At 50.2% G+C, this 19296-nt stretch overlaps 1 protein-coding gene across 1 annotated transcript in view; it reads right to left on the minus strand.

Moving 5' to 3' along the window:
* LOC149912653 (rho GTPase-activating protein 32-like) overlaps nucleotides 1-15908 on the minus strand; it is a 39110-nt gene extending 23202 nt beyond the window's left edge. The window contains exons 1-12 of the mRNA XM_090131869.1: nucleotides 15861-15908; nucleotides 15674-15751; nucleotides 15279-15360; nucleotides 14655-14798; nucleotides 14276-14378; nucleotides 14048-14180; nucleotides 13800-13882; nucleotides 13332-13439; nucleotides 12825-12940; nucleotides 12133-12337; nucleotides 11812-11957; nucleotides 11433-11623 (exon numbers count right to left, since the gene is read on the minus strand). Coding sequence (XP_089987995.1) covers nucleotides 11433-11623; nucleotides 11812-11957; nucleotides 12133-12337; nucleotides 12825-12940; nucleotides 13332-13439; nucleotides 13800-13882; nucleotides 14048-14180; nucleotides 14276-14378; nucleotides 14655-14798; nucleotides 15279-15360; nucleotides 15674-15751; nucleotides 15861-15908 — 1437 coding nt within the window. The remainder of the gene's footprint in view (nucleotides 1-11432; nucleotides 11624-11811; nucleotides 11958-12132; nucleotides 12338-12824; nucleotides 12941-13331; nucleotides 13440-13799; nucleotides 13883-14047; nucleotides 14181-14275; nucleotides 14379-14654; nucleotides 14799-15278; nucleotides 15361-15673; nucleotides 15752-15860) is intronic.
* Nucleotides 15909-19296: the final 3388 nt, after the last annotated feature.

A 19296-nucleotide genomic window follows, 5' to 3' on the forward strand; every position in this document is an offset into this window, starting at 1 on the left:
TATGTAATGAAAATAAGTCCAGGCTGGCTGTCCTTGTGGGCATCAGCTGCTGGCATCTGCATTGCTGCTGCCATGAGCATGGCACAGCAGGTAAAAGATTGCTTTTCCTTGTGTGACACAGGAGCTCTTGAGTTGAAAGCTAGAGTGATGCAATTGAAAGAGCTGCAAACTCTGCCAGACATGGCAAGGGTGAGTGGGATTTTTTTCAGTTGCTGCTGATGTCAGGAAGGACTGTAAGGATGGAAAGGCTGGTGTTTGCCATGGGCAGGGAAACACATCTGGTTTTCATCTTCTCTTTCTCTTTGTGTGACAGAAAAAGAGGAGAGTGTGCCCTCACCTTGGACACCTCCTGCCCTCTGCTGCTGAGATGGAGAAATGTCCCAGCTTCTAGAAGGACATCAGGACAAAGATATGTAATGAAAATAAGTCCAGGCTGGCTGTCCTTGTGGGCATCAGCTGCTGGCATCTGCATTGGTGTTGCCATGAGCATGGCACAGCAGGTAAAAGAATGCTTTTCCTTGTGTGACACAGGAGCTCTTGACTTGAAAGCTAGAGTTCTGCAATAGAAAGAGCTGCAACCTCTACCAGACATGGCAAAGGTGAGTGGGATGTTGTTTCAATTAGTGCTGATGTCAGGAAGGACTGTAAGGATGGAAAGGCTGGTGTTTGCCATGGGCAGGGAAACACATCTGGTTTTCATTTTCTCTTTCTCTTTGAGTGCCAGATAAACAGGGGAGAGTGTGCCCTCTGCTTGGAACGCTCCTGCCCTCTTCTGCTGAGATGGAGAAATGTTCCAGCTTCTAGAAGGACATCAGGACAAAGATATGCAATGAAAATAAGTCCAGGCTGGTTGTCCTTGTGGGCTTCAGCTGCTGGCATCTGCATTGGTGTTGCCATGAGCATGGCACAGCAGGTAAAAGATTGCTTTTCCTTGTGTGACACAGGAGCTCTTGAGTTGAAAGCTAGAGTTCTGCAATAGAAAGAGCTGCAACCTCTGCCAGACATGGCAAGGGTGAGTGGGATTTTGTTTCAATTAGTGCTGATGTCAGGAAGGACTGTAAGGATTGAAAGGCTGGTGTTTGCCATGGGCAGGAAAACACATCTGGTTTTCATATTCTCTTTCTCTTTGAGTGCCAGATAAACAGGGGAGAGTGTGCCCTCACCTTGGAACTCTCCTGCCCTCTTCTGCTGAGATGGAGAAATGTCCCAGCTTCTAGAAGGACATCAGGACAAAGATATGTAATGAAAATAAGTCCAGGCTGGCTGTCCTTGTGGGCATCAGCTGCTGGCATCTGCATTGCTGCTGCCATGAGCATGGCACAGCAGGTAAAAGATTGCTTTTCCTTGTGTGACACAGGAGCTCTTGAGTTGAAAGCTAGAGTGATGCAATAGAAAGAGCTGCAACCTCTGCCAGACATGGCAAAGGTGAGTGGGATGTTGTTTCAGTTGCTGCTGATGTCAGGAAGGACTGTAAGGATGGAAAGGCTGGTGTTTGCCATGGGCAGGGAAACACATCTGTTTTTTGTCTTCTCTTTGTGTTCCAGAAAAAGAGGAGAGTGTGCCCTCACCTTGGACACCTCCTGCCCTCTGCTGCTGAGATGGAGAAATGTCCCAGCTTCTAGAAGGACATCAGGACAAAGATATGTAATGAAAATAAGTCCAGGCTGGTTGTCCTTGTGGGCATCAGCTGCTGGCATCTGCATTGGTGCTGCCATGAGCATGGCACAGCAGGTAAAAGAATTCTTTTCCTTGTGTGACACAGGAGCTCTTGAGTTGAAAGCTAGAGTGATGCAATTGAAAGAGCTGCAACCTCTGGCAGACATGGCAAAGGTGAGTGGGATTTTGTTTCAATTAGTGCTGATGTCAGGAAGGACTGTAAGGATGGAAAGGCTGGTGTTTGCCATCGGGCAGGGAAACACATCTGGTTTTCATTTTCTCTTTCTCTTTGAGTGCCAGATAAACAGGCGAGAGTGTGCCCTCACCTTGGAACTCTCCTGCCCTCTGCTGCTGAGATGGAGAAACGTCCCAGCTTCTAGAAGGACATCAGGACAAAGATATGTAATGAAAATAAGTCCAGGCTGGCTGTCCTTGTGGGCATCAGCTGCTGGCATCTGCATTGCTGCTGCCATGAGCATGGCACAGCAGGTAAAAGATTGCTTTTCCTTGTGTGACACAGGAGCTCTTGAGTTGAAAGCTAGAGTGATGCAATTGAAAGAGCTGCAAACTCTGCCAGACATGGCAAGGGTGAGTGGGATTTTTTTCAGTTGCTGCTGATGTCAGGAAGGACTGTAAGGATGGAAAGGCTGGTGTTTGCCATGGGCAGGGAAACACATCTGGTTTTCATCTTCTCTTTCTCTTTGTGTGACAGAAAAAGAGGAGAGTGTGCCCTCACCTTGGACACCTCCTGCCCTCTGCTGCTGAGATGGAGAAATGTCCCAGCTTCTAGAAGGACATCAGGACAAAGATATGTAATGAAAATAAGTCCAGGCTGGCTGTCCTTGTGGGCATCAGCTGCTGGCATCTGCATTGGTGTTGCCATGAGCATGGCACAGCAGGTAAAAGAATGCTTTTCCTTGTGTGACACAGGAGCTCTTGACTTGAAAGCTAGAGTTCTGCAATAGAAAGAGCTGCAACCTCTACCAGACATGGCAAAGGTGAGTGGGATGTTGTTTCAATTAGTGCTGATGTCAGGAAGGACTGTAAGGATGGAAAGGCTGGTGTTTGCCATGGGCAGGGAAACACATCTGGTTTTCATTTTCTCTTTCTCTTTGAGTGCCAGATAAACAGGGGAGAGTGTGCCCTCTGCTTGGAACGCTCCTGCCCTCTTCTGCTGAGATGGAGAAATGTTCCAGCTTCTAGAAGGACATCAGGACAAAGATATGCAATGAAAATAAGTCCAGGCTGGTTGTCCTTGTGGGCTTCAGCTGCTGGCATCTGCATTGGTGTTGCCATGAGCATGGCACAGCAGGTAAAAGATTGCTTTTCCTTGTGTGACACAGGAGCTCTTGAGTTGAAAGCTAGAGTTCTGCAATAGAAAGAGCTGCAACCTCTGCCAGACATGGCAAAGGTGAGTGGGATGTTGTTTCAGTTGCTGCTGATGTCAGGAAGGACTGTAAGGATGGAAAGGCTGGTGTTTGCCATGGGCAGGGAAACACATCTGTTTTTTGTCTTCTCTTTGTGTTCCAGAAAAAGAGGAGAGTGTGCCCTCACCTTGGAACTCTCCTGCCCTCTTCTGCTGAGATGGAGAAATGTCCCAGCTTCTAGAAGGACATCAGGACAAAGATATGTAATGAAAATAAGTCCAGGCTGGCTGTCCTTGTGGGCATCAGCTGCTGGCATCTGCATTGCTGCTGCCATGAGCATGGCACAGCAGGTAAAAGATTGCTTTTCCTTGTGTGACCCAGGAGCTCTTGACTTGAAAGCTAGAGTGATGCAATAGAAAGAGCTGCAACCTCTGCCAGACATGGCAAAGGTGAGTGGGATGTTGTTTCAGTTGCTGCTGATGTCAGGAAGGACTGTAAGGATGGAAAGGCTGGTGTTTGCCATGGGCAGGGAAACACATCTGTTTTTTGTCTTCTCTTTGTGTTCCAGAAAAAGAGGAGAGTGTGCCCTCACCTTGGACACCTCCTGCCCTCTGCTGCTGAGATGGAGAAATATCCCAGCTTCTAGAAGGACATCAGGACAAAGATATGTAATGAAAATAAGTCCAGGCTGGTTGTCCTTGTGGGCATCAGCTGCTGGCATCTGCATTGCTGCTGCCATGAGCATGGCACAGCAGGTAAAAGAATTCTTTTCCTTGTGTGACACAGGAGCTCTTGAGTTGAAAGCTAGAGTGATGCAATTGAAAGAGCTGCAAACTCTGCCAGACATGGCAAGGGTGAGTGGGATTTTTTTCAGTTGCTGCTGATGTCAGGAAGGACTGTAAGGATGGAAAGGCTGGTGTTTGCCATGGGCAGGGAAACACATCTGGTTTTCATCTTCTCTTTCTCTTTGTGTGACAGAAAAAGAGGAGAGTGTGCCCTAACCTTGGACCCCTCCTGCCCTCTGCTGCTGAGATGGAGAAATGTCCCAGCTTCTAGAAGGACATCAGGACAAAGATATGTAATGAAAATAAGTCCAGGCTGGCTGTCCTTGTGGGCATCAGCTGCTGGCATCTGCATTGGTGTTGCCATGAGCATGGCATAGCAGGTAAAAGAATGCTTTTCCTTGTGTGACACAGGAGCTCTTGACTTGAAAGCTAGAGTTCTGCAATAGAAAGAGCTGCAACCTCTACCAGACATGGCAAAGGTGAGTGGGATGTTGTTTCAATTAGTGCTGATGTCAGGAAGGACTGTAAGGATGGAAAGGCTGGTGTTTGCCATGGGCAGGGAAACACATCTGGTTTTCATTTTCTCTTTCTCTTTGAGTGCCAGATAAACAGGGGAGAGTGTGCCCTCTGCTTGGAACGCTCCTGCCCTCTTCTGCTGAGATGGAGAAATGTTCCAGCTTCTAGAAGGACATCAGGACAAAGATATGCAATGAAAATAAGTCCAGGCTGGTTGTCCTTGTGGGCTTCAGCTGCTGGCATCTGCATTGGTGTTGCCATGAGCATGGCACAGCAGGTAAAAGATTGCTTTTCCTTGTGTGACACAGGAGCTCTTGAGTTGAAAGCTAGAGTTCTGCAATAGAAAGAGCTGCAACCTCTGCCAGACATGGCAAGGGTGAGTGGGATTTTGTTTCAATTAGTGCTGATGTCAGGAAGGACTGTAAGGATTGAAAGGCTGGTGTTTGCCATGGGCAGGAAAACACATCTGGTTTTCATATTCTCTTTCTCTTTGAGTGCCAGATAAACAGGGGAGAGTGTGCCCTCACCTTGGAACTCTCCTGCCCTCTTCTGCTGAGATGGAGAAATGTCCCAGCTTCTAGAAGGACATCAGGACAAAGATATGTAATGAAAATAAGTCCAGGCTGGCTGTCCTTGTGGGCATCAGCTGCTGGCATCTGCATTGCTGCTGCCATGAGCATGGCACAGCAGGTAAAAGATTGCTTTTCCTTGTGTGACACAGGAGCTCTTGAGTTGAAAGCTAGAGGGATGCAATAGAAAGAGCTGCAACCTCTGCCAGACATGGCAAAGGTGAGTGGGATGTTGTTTCAGTTGCTGCTGATGTCAGGAAGGACTGTAAGGATGGAAAGGCTGGTGTTTGCCATGGGCAGGGAAACACATCTGGTTTTCATCTTCTCTTTCTCTTTGTGTGACAGAAAAAGAGGAGAGTGTGCCCTCACCTTGGACACCTCCTGCCCTCTGCTGCTGAGATGGAGAAATGTTCCAGCTTCTAGAAGGACATCAGGACAAAGATATGTAATGAAAATAAGTCCAGGCTGGCTGTCCGTGTGGGCATCAGCTGCTGGCATCTGCATTGGTGTTGCCATGAGCATGGCACAGCAGGTAAAAGATTGCTTTTCCTTGTGTGACACAGGAGCTCTTGAGTTGAAAGCTAGAGTGATGCAATTGAAAGAGCTGCAACCTCTGCCAGACATGGCAAAGGTGAGTGGGATGTTGTTTCAGTTGCTGCTGATGTCAGGAAGGACTGTAAGGATGGAAAGGCTGGTGTTTGCCATGGGCAGGGAAACAAATCAGGTTTTCATCTTCTATTTCTCTTTGAGTGCCAGAAAAAGAGGAGTGTGTCCCCTCACCTTGGAACTCTCCTGCCCTCTGCTGCTGAGATGGAGAAATGTCCCAGCTTCTAGAAGGACATCAGCACAAAGGTATGTAATGAAAATAAGTCCAGGCTGGCTGTCCTTTTGGGCATCAGCTGCTGGCATCTGCATTGCTTCTGCCATGAGCATGGCACAGCAGGTAAAAGAATGCGTTTCCTTCTGTGACACAGGAGCTCTTGACTTGAAAGCTAGAAGGATGTAATAGGAAGAGCTGCAACCTCTGCCAGACATGGCAAAGGTGAGTGGGATTTTATTTCAATTAGTGCTGATGTCAGGAAGGACTGTAAAGATGGAAAAGCTGGTGTTTGCTATGGGCAGGGAAACACATCTGGTTTTCATCTTCTCTTTGTTTTCCAGAAAAAAGAGGAGAGTTTGCCTGCAACTTGGAACCCTCCTGCCCTCTTCTGCTGAGATGGAGAAATGTTCCAGCTTGTAGAAGGACATCAGGACAAAGATATGTAATGAAAATAAGTCCAGGCTGGCTGTCCTTGTGGGCATCAGCTGCTGGCATCTGCATTGCTGCTGCCATGAGCATGGCACAGCAGGTAAAAGATTGCTTTTCCTTGTGTGACACTAGAACTCTTGACTTGACAGCTAGAGGGATGCAATAGAAAGAGCTGCAACCTCTGCCAGACATGGCAAAGGTGAGTGGGATGTTGTTTCAATGAGTGCTGATGTCAGGAAGGACTGTAAGGATGGAAAGGCTGGTGTTTGCCATGGGCAGGGAAACATATCTGGTTTTCATTTTGTGTTAATATTTCAGTGCTAGATAAATAGAGGAGAGTGTGCCCTAACCTTGGACCCCTCCTGCCCTCTTCTGCTGAGATGGAGAAATGTTCCAGCTTCTAGAAGGACATCAGGACAAAGATATGTAATGAAAATAAGTCCAGACTTTCTGTCCTTGTGGGCATCAGCTGCTGGCATCTGCATTGTTGTTGCCATGAGCATGGCACAGCAGGTAAAAGATTGCTTTTCCTTGTCGGACAGCTGTTAAGCCATTCTGATTCACCCTTTGCATCCACAGCATACAGTTTTTTCCCACACTGCTGTTTCTATCCAGCAATGTGCTTATGTGCAGTGGTACAGAGGTTGGTGGCCCTTCCTGTGGCAGGGAGTTGGAGATTCCTGATCCTTGAGGTCCCTTCCAACCCGTGCCATTATGTGTGTGTGTGTGTGACTGGCTAAACACCAATTGTTGCTAGCTCAGCAGGTATACTGCTAATTATTGAACGTCCGACAGCTGCTTCTCAACACTTGGCCACTATTTCTGGACACCTGCTCATCCCTGAAGAGAGAGAAGTTTGGAAGGAGGACAGAGGGGAGTCTCTTGATGCCTGCCTGTTGCATCCCAACTTGCCCACAGAGTGAGTCAATTCGGCCTTGTGTGGAGGCCCTGGCTTCTTTGGAGTCTGTTTTTCTTTTGCTGAGCTTCTCCTATCCAAACAGAATGGCCTTACAACATGCTTTCTGGTCCTTAATAGTATACCCATACTATTTGTAACTATTGCAGTTCTGTAAGTGAGAATTGATCACATGATTGAACAACTGTATTTCTAAAATATGTTATGAAATAACTTCTTTTTACTAATACTAATAAAGTCTTTCTACTTTTTCAAACTGTTTCTAAGGGCAAATTACAAAACACATTGTGCTGTACTGCTTCAGAGCAATCCCACATTTGATAGCCAGTGCAGAAACAACATTCCATCCTACAGCATTAGCTAGTTTAGAGGTACCAGACGTGTATCTGGATGTGGCTGTTGTGCATAACTGGGGCTGAGGGATCAGAAATGACAGCTCCACTCTTGGAGACCACAGAGTTAAAATGGAAAGATAAAATAGTTGCAGGGCAATTGTTCTCTGTGCCTGAAGCAGGGACCGATTTATGGGGGAGAGATTTAACAGTTAAATGAGGATTACAGCTGCAAGTCTGTGAAATAGATATCAGGTGTCAATGGATGTGTTATCAGCTGTGATGAAGAAGAAATGAATCCAAAGCTGTGGGCAGGGGAAGGAAATCGGGGTGGACTCACAATTTTCCCTTACAAATAACTGTTCAAGGAGGGAGTGGAGCTCTGTAACAGCAACAATATCCCATAGCCTTAGAAGGGAGAGTGGGTCTAAAAGCTGTAACACAGACAGTGCTTAAGGATGGTCTTCTGGAACCTTGTCTGTGGCCTTATAACACCCCAATCCTGTCGGCACGGAAGGCAGACGGCACGTATCGGCTGCTGCAAGATGTAAGGAAATGACTGAACCCGTTCTCAAAAGACAGCCTGTGGTTCCTAACCCCTATACCCTAATGAGTCAGATCCCACACGGACATCAGTGGTTTGGTGTGAGAGACCTCAAAGATGCTTTCCGGACAGCCTCTGGACTCAGAGAGAAATGGCTGCGTTTGTATGAGGACACATTGTAATCCTATCGTGATTCGTGATGATACTGTAGATACTGGAACTCGTGCTAATCCTTGTCTTTGCAGCATTTGAAGCAAGCAGCTGGTGCTGCTGTCATGCAGAAAGCTCCCTTCCAACCACTCAGCAAGCATTTGGATGAGACAGCTTCCTGCTGGGGAGCCCTCCGACATCACTGCTGCCTCCTCCAGAACCATACCTGCAGATGCTTCAGAGCTCTTCAGCATGGACTTCCTTCCTCCCATCAGCAGCTGCTCCTGCACTGACCTTCATTCACACTGGGATACCATCTGCTTCCAGCAGGAGCTGACCTGCGAGACAGAGAAAGGAAACGTGGGATGAGCACCAATGCAGAAGCACAAGGCTGTGTCACCACCACGTCTTGCAGCCTTGGGAAGTCAGCTGCAACTGCAGCCTTGGTCAGAATTACAACGGGCACCGTAAATTAAGTGTGACCTCTGAAGTTGTTGCCATGATCAGAAATAGACGCTGAAATCGCTCACATAACTGTCGGTGGTTCCCTCCAAATTCTTTTGCTTTGGGGAACAGATGGACTCGGAACGGAAGGACACGAGAAAAATGACATCTGTTTGAGCTCAGCAGACTTGAGAGGTGGGCCTGGGTGAACCTCATGAGGTTCAGCACAGCCAAGTGCAAGGTTTGGCATTTGGGCCGGAGGAATCCCAGGCATTCTTTTGTCATCGTGGTGGTTTCCAATAGACCCCAACAATGAGACATCAGGTCGCCGTGTGGGCTCCTGGGTGACACTGCCATTTCCCAGCCATTGCAGCCTAGGGGCAAATAAAGTAAAATACTTTGAAAATATCTCACACTGATTGCATATTTTACTGTTCTTTTACACAAAACAGAAGGGGGGGGGGCAGCAGATGCATGCAGCTGCATCAACACCCAGGCTGCTAAAGGAATGGAAAGACAGAAACATCAAATATCAATGCCTTATTCTAATGCAAGGAGGGAAGCTTTTTTCAATGTTACTTTTTATCATTTAACATAAGCAGTTGGCACTCTTACAGGAAAATCATGGTCCCCAAGTTCTGCTAGTGTGGCAATCTGGCACAAGACTCAGCTGTGAATGATCCAAACAGTCTATTCCAGATTTTAACACCCCTCATATGCATTCACAAGTTTTCTCTCTTGACTTCCCCTTACAGCCGTTAGATGCCAGCAAAACATCCCACAAACACTCCTTACCTCTGTGCACACAGGCACCCATCCAACCAGAGCCATCAGTCATTCCCAGCCATGCGCTCTTCCTCCAATCATGGTCAGCATCACACGGCCGTCACGCAGCTCACTTGACTCAGTTTTTCTCTTCTTTCTGGAGGTGTCCTTGCTTCTCAGCCTTACCTTCTCGTGATGTTTATCTCGCTCTGCAGCTCCTGCTCTGAATAGGCTTTCTTGTATTCCCGCATGACAGGCACAAAATGCAGCCACAGCCCCTGCCACCAAGGTCAGCTCTTCAGCACACATTACCTGAGGAGCACTTGGCAACTCCTGCAACCTGAGCAGTGCCAGGAAGACTGTTTCACTTCTGCTTCTCCTGGCTCAGAAATTCATTTTCCTACCTAGAAAATGGAAAAAAAAGAAAAGAAAGAAAAAAGATCCTGACATAAAGCAGACACAATTGATACTATGGAATTCTGGAAGGCAAGGGATTTGCCCCCTATGATGAGAAGTTGAGTGCAAAGAACTAAGAAGAGCCATGAGCAGGTTGTGAACTTGTGGGTAAAATTAGGAAGTGCAGCAGTGCAGGGCTTCTGGAGGTGAGGGTCTGCTACAGCCGCCTGGAAAGAGAGCCTGTTGGTGGGAGCTGCTTACTGCAGCCAGCAGAAGCATCGCACTCACTGACTCTCATCCTGATGGGGGATTCCAGTCAGTCTGGGAAATCAGCATGGCTGGCTGCAAGCAATCTGACAGACTCCTGGAGTGCAGTGAGAATCACTCTGTGGTGCAGGCATTGGGCACAGCAAGCAGAAGGGAAGCATTGCTGGACATGGTGCACACCAGGGGTTACGACAGGAGGCGGTCAGGGCTGCAGTGACCATGCCCTCCTTGAGTTGGTGATCTCAAGGAATGCGGGCCTGGCAGGAAGCAAAGGCAGGAGCCTGAACTTCAGGAGAGCCAGCTGCAGGCTGTTCCAGGAATTCTTGGACGAGATCCTCTGGACAACTGTTTGTAGGGGCAAAGGGATGGAAAAGAGCTGGTCACTTTCTCAGAAAAAAACTTGCTCAGGTTGCAGGCTGAGCTGCAGGAGAGGAAGGGGAGGAGGTGCCAGCACGGCTCTGCACGATGCTCTGCCACACTGGGCAGCTTGATCATGGCTCAGCAGTGGGATCAGACGAGGAGAAGGGGAGAAGGAAATCAAGGATGGGAGGGAACCATCAGACACAGTCAATAAGTGTCTGTGAAGTCTTGCAAACCAGAGATTCCCAGGTTGTTTCTGCTTTTGCAGCATTTGTGTGGTGCAGGGTGAGCAAAAGGTTCTGCTGCTTGATTCTTCTGCAGGAGCCGCCTAAAAGGGAAATGGCCACTGAGCTGCAGACCAAGCAGTACTGCCTGACGTTGGCCAGGGGGAGCTTCTCCTGCCGCAGTGTGCTGATGACAGGTCTGGAGATGATCTGCAGGGCCAGTTCGTAGATGGGAGCCAGGAAAGGACATGATGGGAGGAGGGAGGTGTTAAGCAACATCCAAGGCATCAAAATGCATCAGAAAGCCCTGAAAAGCGTCACAAAGCCACAGCCAGGAAGCTTGGGAGTATCATGAGCAGCATCCAGGATGCGAGAGATTATTTGCTACCATGCCAAATGGTAGCAGAGCTCCCCCTGCAGACATCCCAAAGCCAGACAAAACAGGAACAAACCCGGAGCTGTGCTGCACGCACCCCACAGCCACAGCATTGCAAGCTGGGGTGCCTTGCTGTGTGCTGCATTCATCCCAGTCCGTGTGAATGAAGACTCTGGAGGCAGTCAAGGCGTTGATTGAGCACGAGTGTGCTTTTATTATTATATAAAGGACAGGAGGGTGTGAGAGGTCCACGGTGAAGATGGGACTCATCCTGTCTTGTCATGGAGAGAGTGGCTCAGAGCTCTCAGTGCTGCTGTCCGGTGCCTGGGACTGGAGGCCTGATTGAAAGTCCTCCTGCAAGAGGCTCTGCTCCTCTTCACTGACACTGACCTGCTCCTGCATGGAGGTGCTGCTGTTGGGGCACTCACACTGCTCTTGGGATGGGCTGCACTGCAGACACACTGGGTGACAGACCACACTTGTGACTGTGGTGTCTGGGAGGCTCAGGTCACCAACTTCAGCAGAGCCAGGTGTAATGAGAGCATGGACTTCGATGAGCTCCTTCTCTCCATTAATGTTGTCAGATGGAAGGCTGCTGTTGGAAGTGCAGCAATTTGTGCTTGCTAAGAGCTCTCCACTGATGGAAGCACAGAGAGCATCCTCGCTGCTTGCCCTGGATCTTATGGGTTGGCAAGGGCTCGATTCACCTAGAAAGGATACACAGGGATTAGTGTCAAACTTTCACAAGCTGAATTACGACAGTGGTTCTTGATCAGGGGTGAACTGAAAATGCTAGGCAGGGGCTGGAATGCCAGAAGGAGATACAAGTGCAGAGCAAGCTTGAATTCGATGTTCCTGAAAAGCAGGGATTTGGAAGCTGCATTTGCACCCTTACCTGCCAGGACTACCACTGCTGTTTCTGAGGGCTGCCTGGCATTGCGCTGCAGTTGGCGTTTGCTGCCAGAGGATGGCTTTCTGAGGCTGAAGCAGCAACACCAACTGCTAGCTGGTGATTCCTCACTCTTGCTGGGTGGATTTTGTCTGGAGAGAGAAAACAGCCAATGCTGTGAGTCGTGCGTGGTGCAGGGTGAGGGAAGAGCTGCACTGAGCTCTTGGCAGCAGTTGCTTGTTCCTAGCTCTGCCTGGTTTCTGCAGAAACACAGAAAAACCCACCCAAACAATGATGCTAGGTGCTGGAAAAGAAAGTCCTCTTTACCTGTCAGATGGAAAGTCGATGATGGTGTGGAATTTGCCCTGCCCAGCTGCAGGGCTTTCTTCCACTTCCATGTCCCGGCTGCTCTCTGTCACAGGGGGACAGCTGCTGTGGCCTCGCCTCTGTGCCTGTGCCTCCTCCAGGCTGAGCAGCTTTGTGGCAGCAGAAGAGACCCCCACAGACTTGGGCCCTGGGAGAGAATTGTGCCCTGTCAGGGAAAACCACAGGTAAGAGCGAGGATCAGAAAGCAGCAGCACAGCCACCACAGTTCTGGGGGAGGTGCTGTATTTTTCTCAGGCTTGCTTATCCCAGCCACTGGAAGAAGAGGAGCTCAAAATAACCATGTGGGCAGAGGTGTGTTTATGGCAAAGGACATGGTCATCATTAAGAGCAGCTTACTGTATCAAAATAGGCAAGGAAAAACCCAAGGAAATGGGGGCAGGGAACTGAGAAAGCTTCGCTGCCACACTTGCATCAAGCTTTTCCTGCATGCAAACATAATAATGACGGTTTCCTCCTTGTGAAATTTGGGCTTGGACATTCTCAGCATCCAGCAACAGGATGCCAGATTCTAATGGAAGCCCAGAGCTCTGCTGTCCCCTCGAAAGCAAAAGCATTTTTCAGAGGTCCCGGAGAAGGCCTGCATTTGATCAAGGTGTGAGGTCAAGATCAAGCTAATGGAGGAAGACACTCACCTGCTGCATCTGCGATGTCTGCTCTGGATTTGGAGCCGAAGAGGACGTCTGTGTGGTTGATGATGAATTCCACCACATCTGACTGTGTCTGCAGCTCCATGCAGGCAGCTCTTCCGCTGGCGCAGGCAGACTCGTTCTGCCGTGATCTGTAGAAAAGGCAGATTTTAGAAGTCATTTCTCCAAGACCGTTTCCCTGAGTCTGAATTGTTGCAGCCAAAAGCTGTCAGCTGAGGCTCTGGAGACTTCCGCAGTGGGCAATCAGTGATGCCAGTGCAGAAATTCCCCTGGATGATCAAGGACACGTCAGTCCCATCTCAACAAGACTGCAGAAACTGTCACCTAGACATTGTGCCCGTGGGGTTGGAGAACAGCCCAGGCTCCCCCTCTTCTGTCAGCCACAGATTTCACAGGAGAAGAGCACATTTGATGGAGAAAAAGGGAGGACTGTTTTTTTTTTTTACTGGAGAACAGATGAAGTGTTGTGTTGAAACAGAACCAGAAGTTTACCTTAAGAGGTTTGGAGCCCACACAATGGCTAGGTTCTTGGCATGCATGTTTGTGATGGTGGAGCTCCCAGCCAGACACGCCAAGTGTCTCATCAGGAACTCCAGTGTCCTGGAAAACAAGAGAGGCAAACGTTCAGCACCAACGAGCATGCTGTGCTGCAATTCAGAAAGCAAAGCTCCATTCATGCTACTTCTTGTGAGTGCTACTGTCACCGAAGATGAAGTAGATCCAACTTGACTGAGTGCCACGCTGCAGCACCAAGCCCCAGCACAGCACAGCCGCAGCCATCAGCTGCACCAAGCGTGCCCCCGTGCCCAGGAACTGACCCCATAAAGTAACCCCATGGAGCCTTCAACCCTTCAGCATACACAAGCATCGTGTTGCCGGCGTGAGACAGAGCCTGGAACCGCATCGTTGCCCTCTGCAATGCAGTAGGGCTGAGCTCAGCAGGCTGAGGGCAGCACTGACCTGTAGTGAGGAGCGGGCAGCTGCTGGATGACGTCCTGCATTCTGAGCAGCCGCTCCTCCTCTGTAGCGGCGCCAACAGCATCCTGGAGTAGTGCAGAAAGGGAGCGAGACACCAATCAGGCTAGTACACCACTGCGAGTAAACCTCGTGGGGCTGACAGCAAAAGGGCCTCCGAGCTGGGGCACTGCTGCAGCCATCTGCCAAGAGGCCCAGGAAGAGGGAAATGAAAGACGTGGCCTTGTGCTTACCGAGAACTTGCCGTACAGCTGGTGGGTGAGCAGAGGGTTCGGGAGCTCCCTGAAGTACATCTTGCAGAGGGAGCTCACGCTGTGAATGTCACGGACGGTGAGCTCAGGAATCTGCTCCGACTCAAATTCCTGCCTGGAGAGAGGGACGCAAACCCGGTTGAGCGAGAGGAAGGCAAGCCCAAAGCCACACCAGATGCACTCAGGCTGTGTCAGTCGCAGCACTCTTACCGCAGTCTCTGGATGTTGGACGCGACGCCGGACAGGCGGTATATCCCCTGCACCACGCCGTGCTGCTCAATGAACTCAGCGCAGCTCTGGAGGACCTGGGGGACTGAAGAACACGTGCCAGCCGTCAGTGGAGCTCCTGATTCAATCGTGCTGCAGGCTGTGCTTCACATCCCATCCACTAAGCCCAGCCAGGCTTGGCTGAAGCAAATACAGATGTGCTTGTCTCTTAGGAGCATCCGCCTCACTTTATCCTTCAGCCATCAACTCCCATTACACGTGTCTCCACGGCTATCAGCCTGCCCCCTGCTAGATGTGAGCTCCCTTTCATCTTCTTTAGATGCCCAGCAGAGGAAGATCTCAGGAATGGGCAGCTCCTTACCATCACGACCGGAGTGGAGAAGATGCTCTCCCAGGTCACCGCCAAACACCCTTTCCTTCTCCACCTCCCGCTTGGTCGGTTTCTTTGGGCGGGCCTTCACCAAGGAACAAAGGAAGGTGAGGATCTTGCTGCGTTTCTTGGGCACTGCACAACAAAAGGAAGAAACCAGGTCATTTCAGGTCTGGCTCCGTTGGACGAGGCCGAGCACAGCACATTCTACAGGGCACGTCAGAACGGGAAGAACATTACCAACCAGTACATACAAAAAGGGATTTTCCCCATCTCTGGAGGAGCCCAAGGCCAGGCTGGATGGGGCCCTGGGCAGCCTGATCTAGTCTCACATTAAATGTGGGGGCTGGGAGACCATCCTGAGGCAGGAGGGTTGGAGCATGATGATCCCTGAGGTTCCTTTCCATCCCAAGCCATTCCATGAGTATTCTATAGTTTCCCCAAGTCCAGTCATAAACCCAGGAGGATTGGGCCAAATCTCTGCCCCATGGTGTGCATGAAGAATCATCAACCCAGAGGACAATGTGGGATGGATAAAGGAGGTACTAAACATGGAACATACCCCCAAAAAGACTTCATTTTGCTTTCCCACACCATCAAATGTAACATCCATACCTGGCTTTGGCACAGAATTGATGAGTGCCTCAGGAATGTTCTTATTAATGAGTTCCACACACTCCCCTGGGAAAAATCCAACCTATAACAAGAAGAGAGGCCAACTATTGCATGCAGAACTTCTCAGGTCTGAACTGTTAAACCAAAAGCCACATAACATTTCCCTCGGAACGTGCTTGCCTGACGTTCCATAAGACTATCCAGCAGAAAATGGCCATAGTTCACAGCATAAAGGTAATAATTTTTCAACATTAGCAGCCAAAGGCAAGGTCCCTTGACACCGACACAGGGAAACTGTTTATGTCCACTAGGCATCCTGTGCAGGCAGAGCAGCTCTAAGCTGAGATTCCTGCCTTTACTGAAGTTGCACTCTCCAGTCTGAAGCTTGTGCCTACCTGGAAGCCGAGCTTGCCTCTCCACCAGGGGGTCAGCTCCTTTGGTGGCATGTCGATGACACAGATGATGTCTCCCACCTGCAAGAGATTGCAACGTCAATCCCAGCTTCAGCACGGCTGGGAGGAAAGCACAGCTCAAATGACTGCATTCTTCTGCACTGCCAAACATCGCCGAGCGTGAGAGCACTTGCACCAGCGCAGCTGTGAAGGCATTTGCCACTGTAAAATAGAGCATGGAACGCCTTGAACTGCTTACCTCAAAGGAGAGTTCATCCGCTGCCTGGGCAATGTGTCTCTTAATAGCATGGGCAGCAGCAATAGCTGGAATGTTCACAGGTGCCACCTCATGGTCCAGCAGGGGCTTCCCCTTGTTCTCAGTCTGAAACAGAGAGCACAGGCCACAGTGAGGAGCTGGGAACCAACAAGGAGGATTTCAAGGTGAGGAGCACATCTGCAGAGAAAGCTGCAGGAAATGCACTCGGTCCTTATCATGGGCACTTCAGAAGGAACTGCAAGTCTAATAACGGCTGTTTCTCTCCCTGGTGTGCAGCAGGCACACGCCAGCAAAGATGCATCTCTCCCCATCCAGACTAATCAGCAATGGCACTGACACAGACAGGTGGCCTTGTGTATTTTGCCACATCCTTTCCTGCGCTCTTTGTGCAGGAAGGCTGACTGTTTAAGATGCTAGGAGACCGTGAAGAGGGAAACCAAAGCTACAGCTGCAGTTACAAGGTGCAAACAGTGCCATTGCAAGCACCAAGCAGCTCTCTTGAGCAGTCCAACCAACAGCGAGGCCAAACAGAGCAGAGAATGATTGTTGTTTCTGCAGCCATTTCAAGGGAAAAGTCAGTAGAGGACAAACACAACACCCGAGATGGCTCTGGTACTTTTAAAAACTTGCCACGCTTGCACTACTGTCTTGCCACAGAGGAGCTCTCTTGGAAAGCAGGAGAGCACATCTGCGGCTCACTCTGCTGGCTGCAGTCAGGGAACAAAGACCAATCAGAGCTTCATACTCTACCTCTGTCCATGCCAGGTCAGGCCCACAGCTGATCTCGCTGCACGCCACAGCCATCAGCGTAGGTGTGACAAGCTGGAACTGAAAAGAAACACACTTTTATTTTCTCTGTTCACATCTCTGCTGTGCTCCCTACAGCTGTCGGGCACACTCACACAGCCCAAGCACGCCTGCTGGTGTCCCTGGTGATGCTGTGCAGCTCTGCACAAGCTGGGGCTGGGACTCTTTGCCTAAGGGATTGCTTTCCATAAAACCAGCTGGTCACAACCCACAGACAGCATCCTTCTGAGGGCTGAGCTGCAGAGCACGTGGAGAAAACCCACACGTGACCAGCGTCTCATCAAAGCTGGATGAGGCTGTGTTACTAAACACGGGGCGTCACGGGCTGCTAAAGCATGTGGGGGGACAAACCATGGCAGGTACCTGGCAAGAGATCAGAACAAGGGAGAGAAATCTCACGAATCCGCAGCCTTTCCTTGTCACTTTGCTCTGATCTTCCACGAGCAAAAGCTGCAGCAGGGAAGCAGGCAGAGGGTGGAGAGAGGAGAGAGAAAGAGCAGGTCAGTTTGCTTCCACGGTTTAGCAAAGACTACGAGGGAAAAACCAAAATCTGCCCTCCCTCAACTTAAAAACTTAAGTTTTCAACTTAAAACCATTTCCCTTTGTCCTGCTGTTATCTACCCTTTCAAAGAGTTGATTCCCCTCCTCTTTTTAGGCTCCCTTTAGGTACTGAAGGCTGCCATGAGGTCACCCCACTGCCTTCTTTTCTCCAGGCTGAACAAGCCCAGCTCCCTCAGCCTGTCTTTGCAGGGGAGGTGCTCCAGTCCCCTGATCATCTCTGTGGCTCGCCTCTGGACCCTCTCCAACAGCTCCCTGTCTTTCTGGACACTGTACTGCAGATGGGGCCTCACAAGAGCAGAGCAGGGGGGGACGATCACCTCCCTGTCCCTCATGGCCACCCCTCTGCTGATGGAGATAATGTGATCCTATGAGCTCCGCCAGCCAGCAGTTCTCAGCACTCACTGTCCCCCCGTCTCTCCCACACTGTCTCAGCTTACCTACAAGGTGCTGCACAGGACGGTGTGAAGACAAAGGGACGCAGTCGGTGCACAAGTGCAACAAGCGAGCTGCTCAGTCAGAGCTCCAGCGCTCCAATGAAGGGACGCAGCACGCACTGCTCCTCCCCTCATTCTAGCCCTTATGACATCACTGAGGGCCACCAGGCTGCTCCACCACGACGCACAGGGTGGGGAGGCAAGACCAGTCACAAGGGCAGAAGATTCCAACAGCCCAGCCCAACGTTCTGGAATCAGGGGCTGCTTGGAATTCTACCCCAGCCAAATCCTGGAGAAGCTGGCACGGGGTCGTCATGACCAAAGCGCAGGACCTGGCGCTTGCTCTTGTTGAGCCTCGCACAACTGGCCTCAGTGCATCCCTCTGGAGGGCCTTCCTGCCCTCAGCCAGATGGACGCTTCCTCCCAGCAGCGTACCTTGCAGTGCTGGGCCCATGTCAAATCCACACTAGAGTGGCTTTTGTTACATTCAAGGGCATGTTGCAGCACCCATCTATTTCACCTGGAAGGAAATAAAGCAGGAGATGGGAGAAACACAGAACTACTGCCAGACTGCTTTATCCCTTTCTTAGCCCAACTTCCCTTGCCTCATCCCCTACCCCAACTCCTGGATGATGCCCACGGGCTGATAGTTGGATCTCAAGTCCATAGGACTCCTTTCACAGGGCTCCATCAAAAAGGCTGTCACACTTGTTCCGTACACTCACACTGACCCAGCAGTGGTATCACAGTCACTTAACACACACACAACAACCAAACCCCGAGCATGCACATCCCTTCCTGCGTGACTGCAGCCCACAGCTCCCCTTCACACCTCCGTGGATCTCTGGTGTTTTACACGGATGCAGCCTCGCTGCAGCTCCGTGGCTGTCACACAAGGCCTGCAGGACCTCTTTCTCTCCAAACCCCGTCTGCAGGCATTGGTTCACGAGGTTCACCTCCTGCCCTCCTGAGCAAAAACAAGCACTAAGAACAAGAGCAAAGCACACTGGACTCGACCTGGCTGGATCCCCAACCCTCAGTCCTTTCAGTCGTACCCTGGTGTGGAGACTCATCCCCAAAGCCTGGCTGGACATCAGCACAGGCATCATTCTTCAAACGCCCCATCCAAGCAGCAAGGGATCAAAGCGTTGGCACAGCTGAAACAGAAATGCTGTGTGAGTTTCCTGTTAGCACTGAGCAGGAACAAATCTACCGCTGAGCAGCAGGATGTGAGACAAGCAGCAGAAGACACCCAACCTGCAGAACCAGCTCGTTTGGGGTCGGTCCAGATGTTTGTCTGCTCCCTTCCCTGGCCCAGGCCAAGCTTGTGAGCTGCTCCTCCTTGGTGCAGGGGGAAATGGTGCAGATGCCATGTGGTGGCTATGCACAGCATGCCTTTTACTTGCTTTTCCTATCTCCATCTTCCATTAGCAAACAGCATCTCCAGCCTCCAGAGATCACTGAGTCCAACCCCTGCACAACAGTGAAAAAAAAGATATGATAAGGGGTACTTAAAGCACAGCATCTGTAATCAGATCAGACTCCTG

Source organism: Phasianus colchicus, chromosome Z, assembly GCF_987193195.1.
Source record: "Phasianus colchicus chromosome Z, bPhaCol1.hap1.1, whole genome shotgun sequence".
NCBI classification, from domain to species: Eukaryota; Metazoa; Chordata; class Aves; order Galliformes; family Phasianidae; genus Phasianus; species Phasianus colchicus.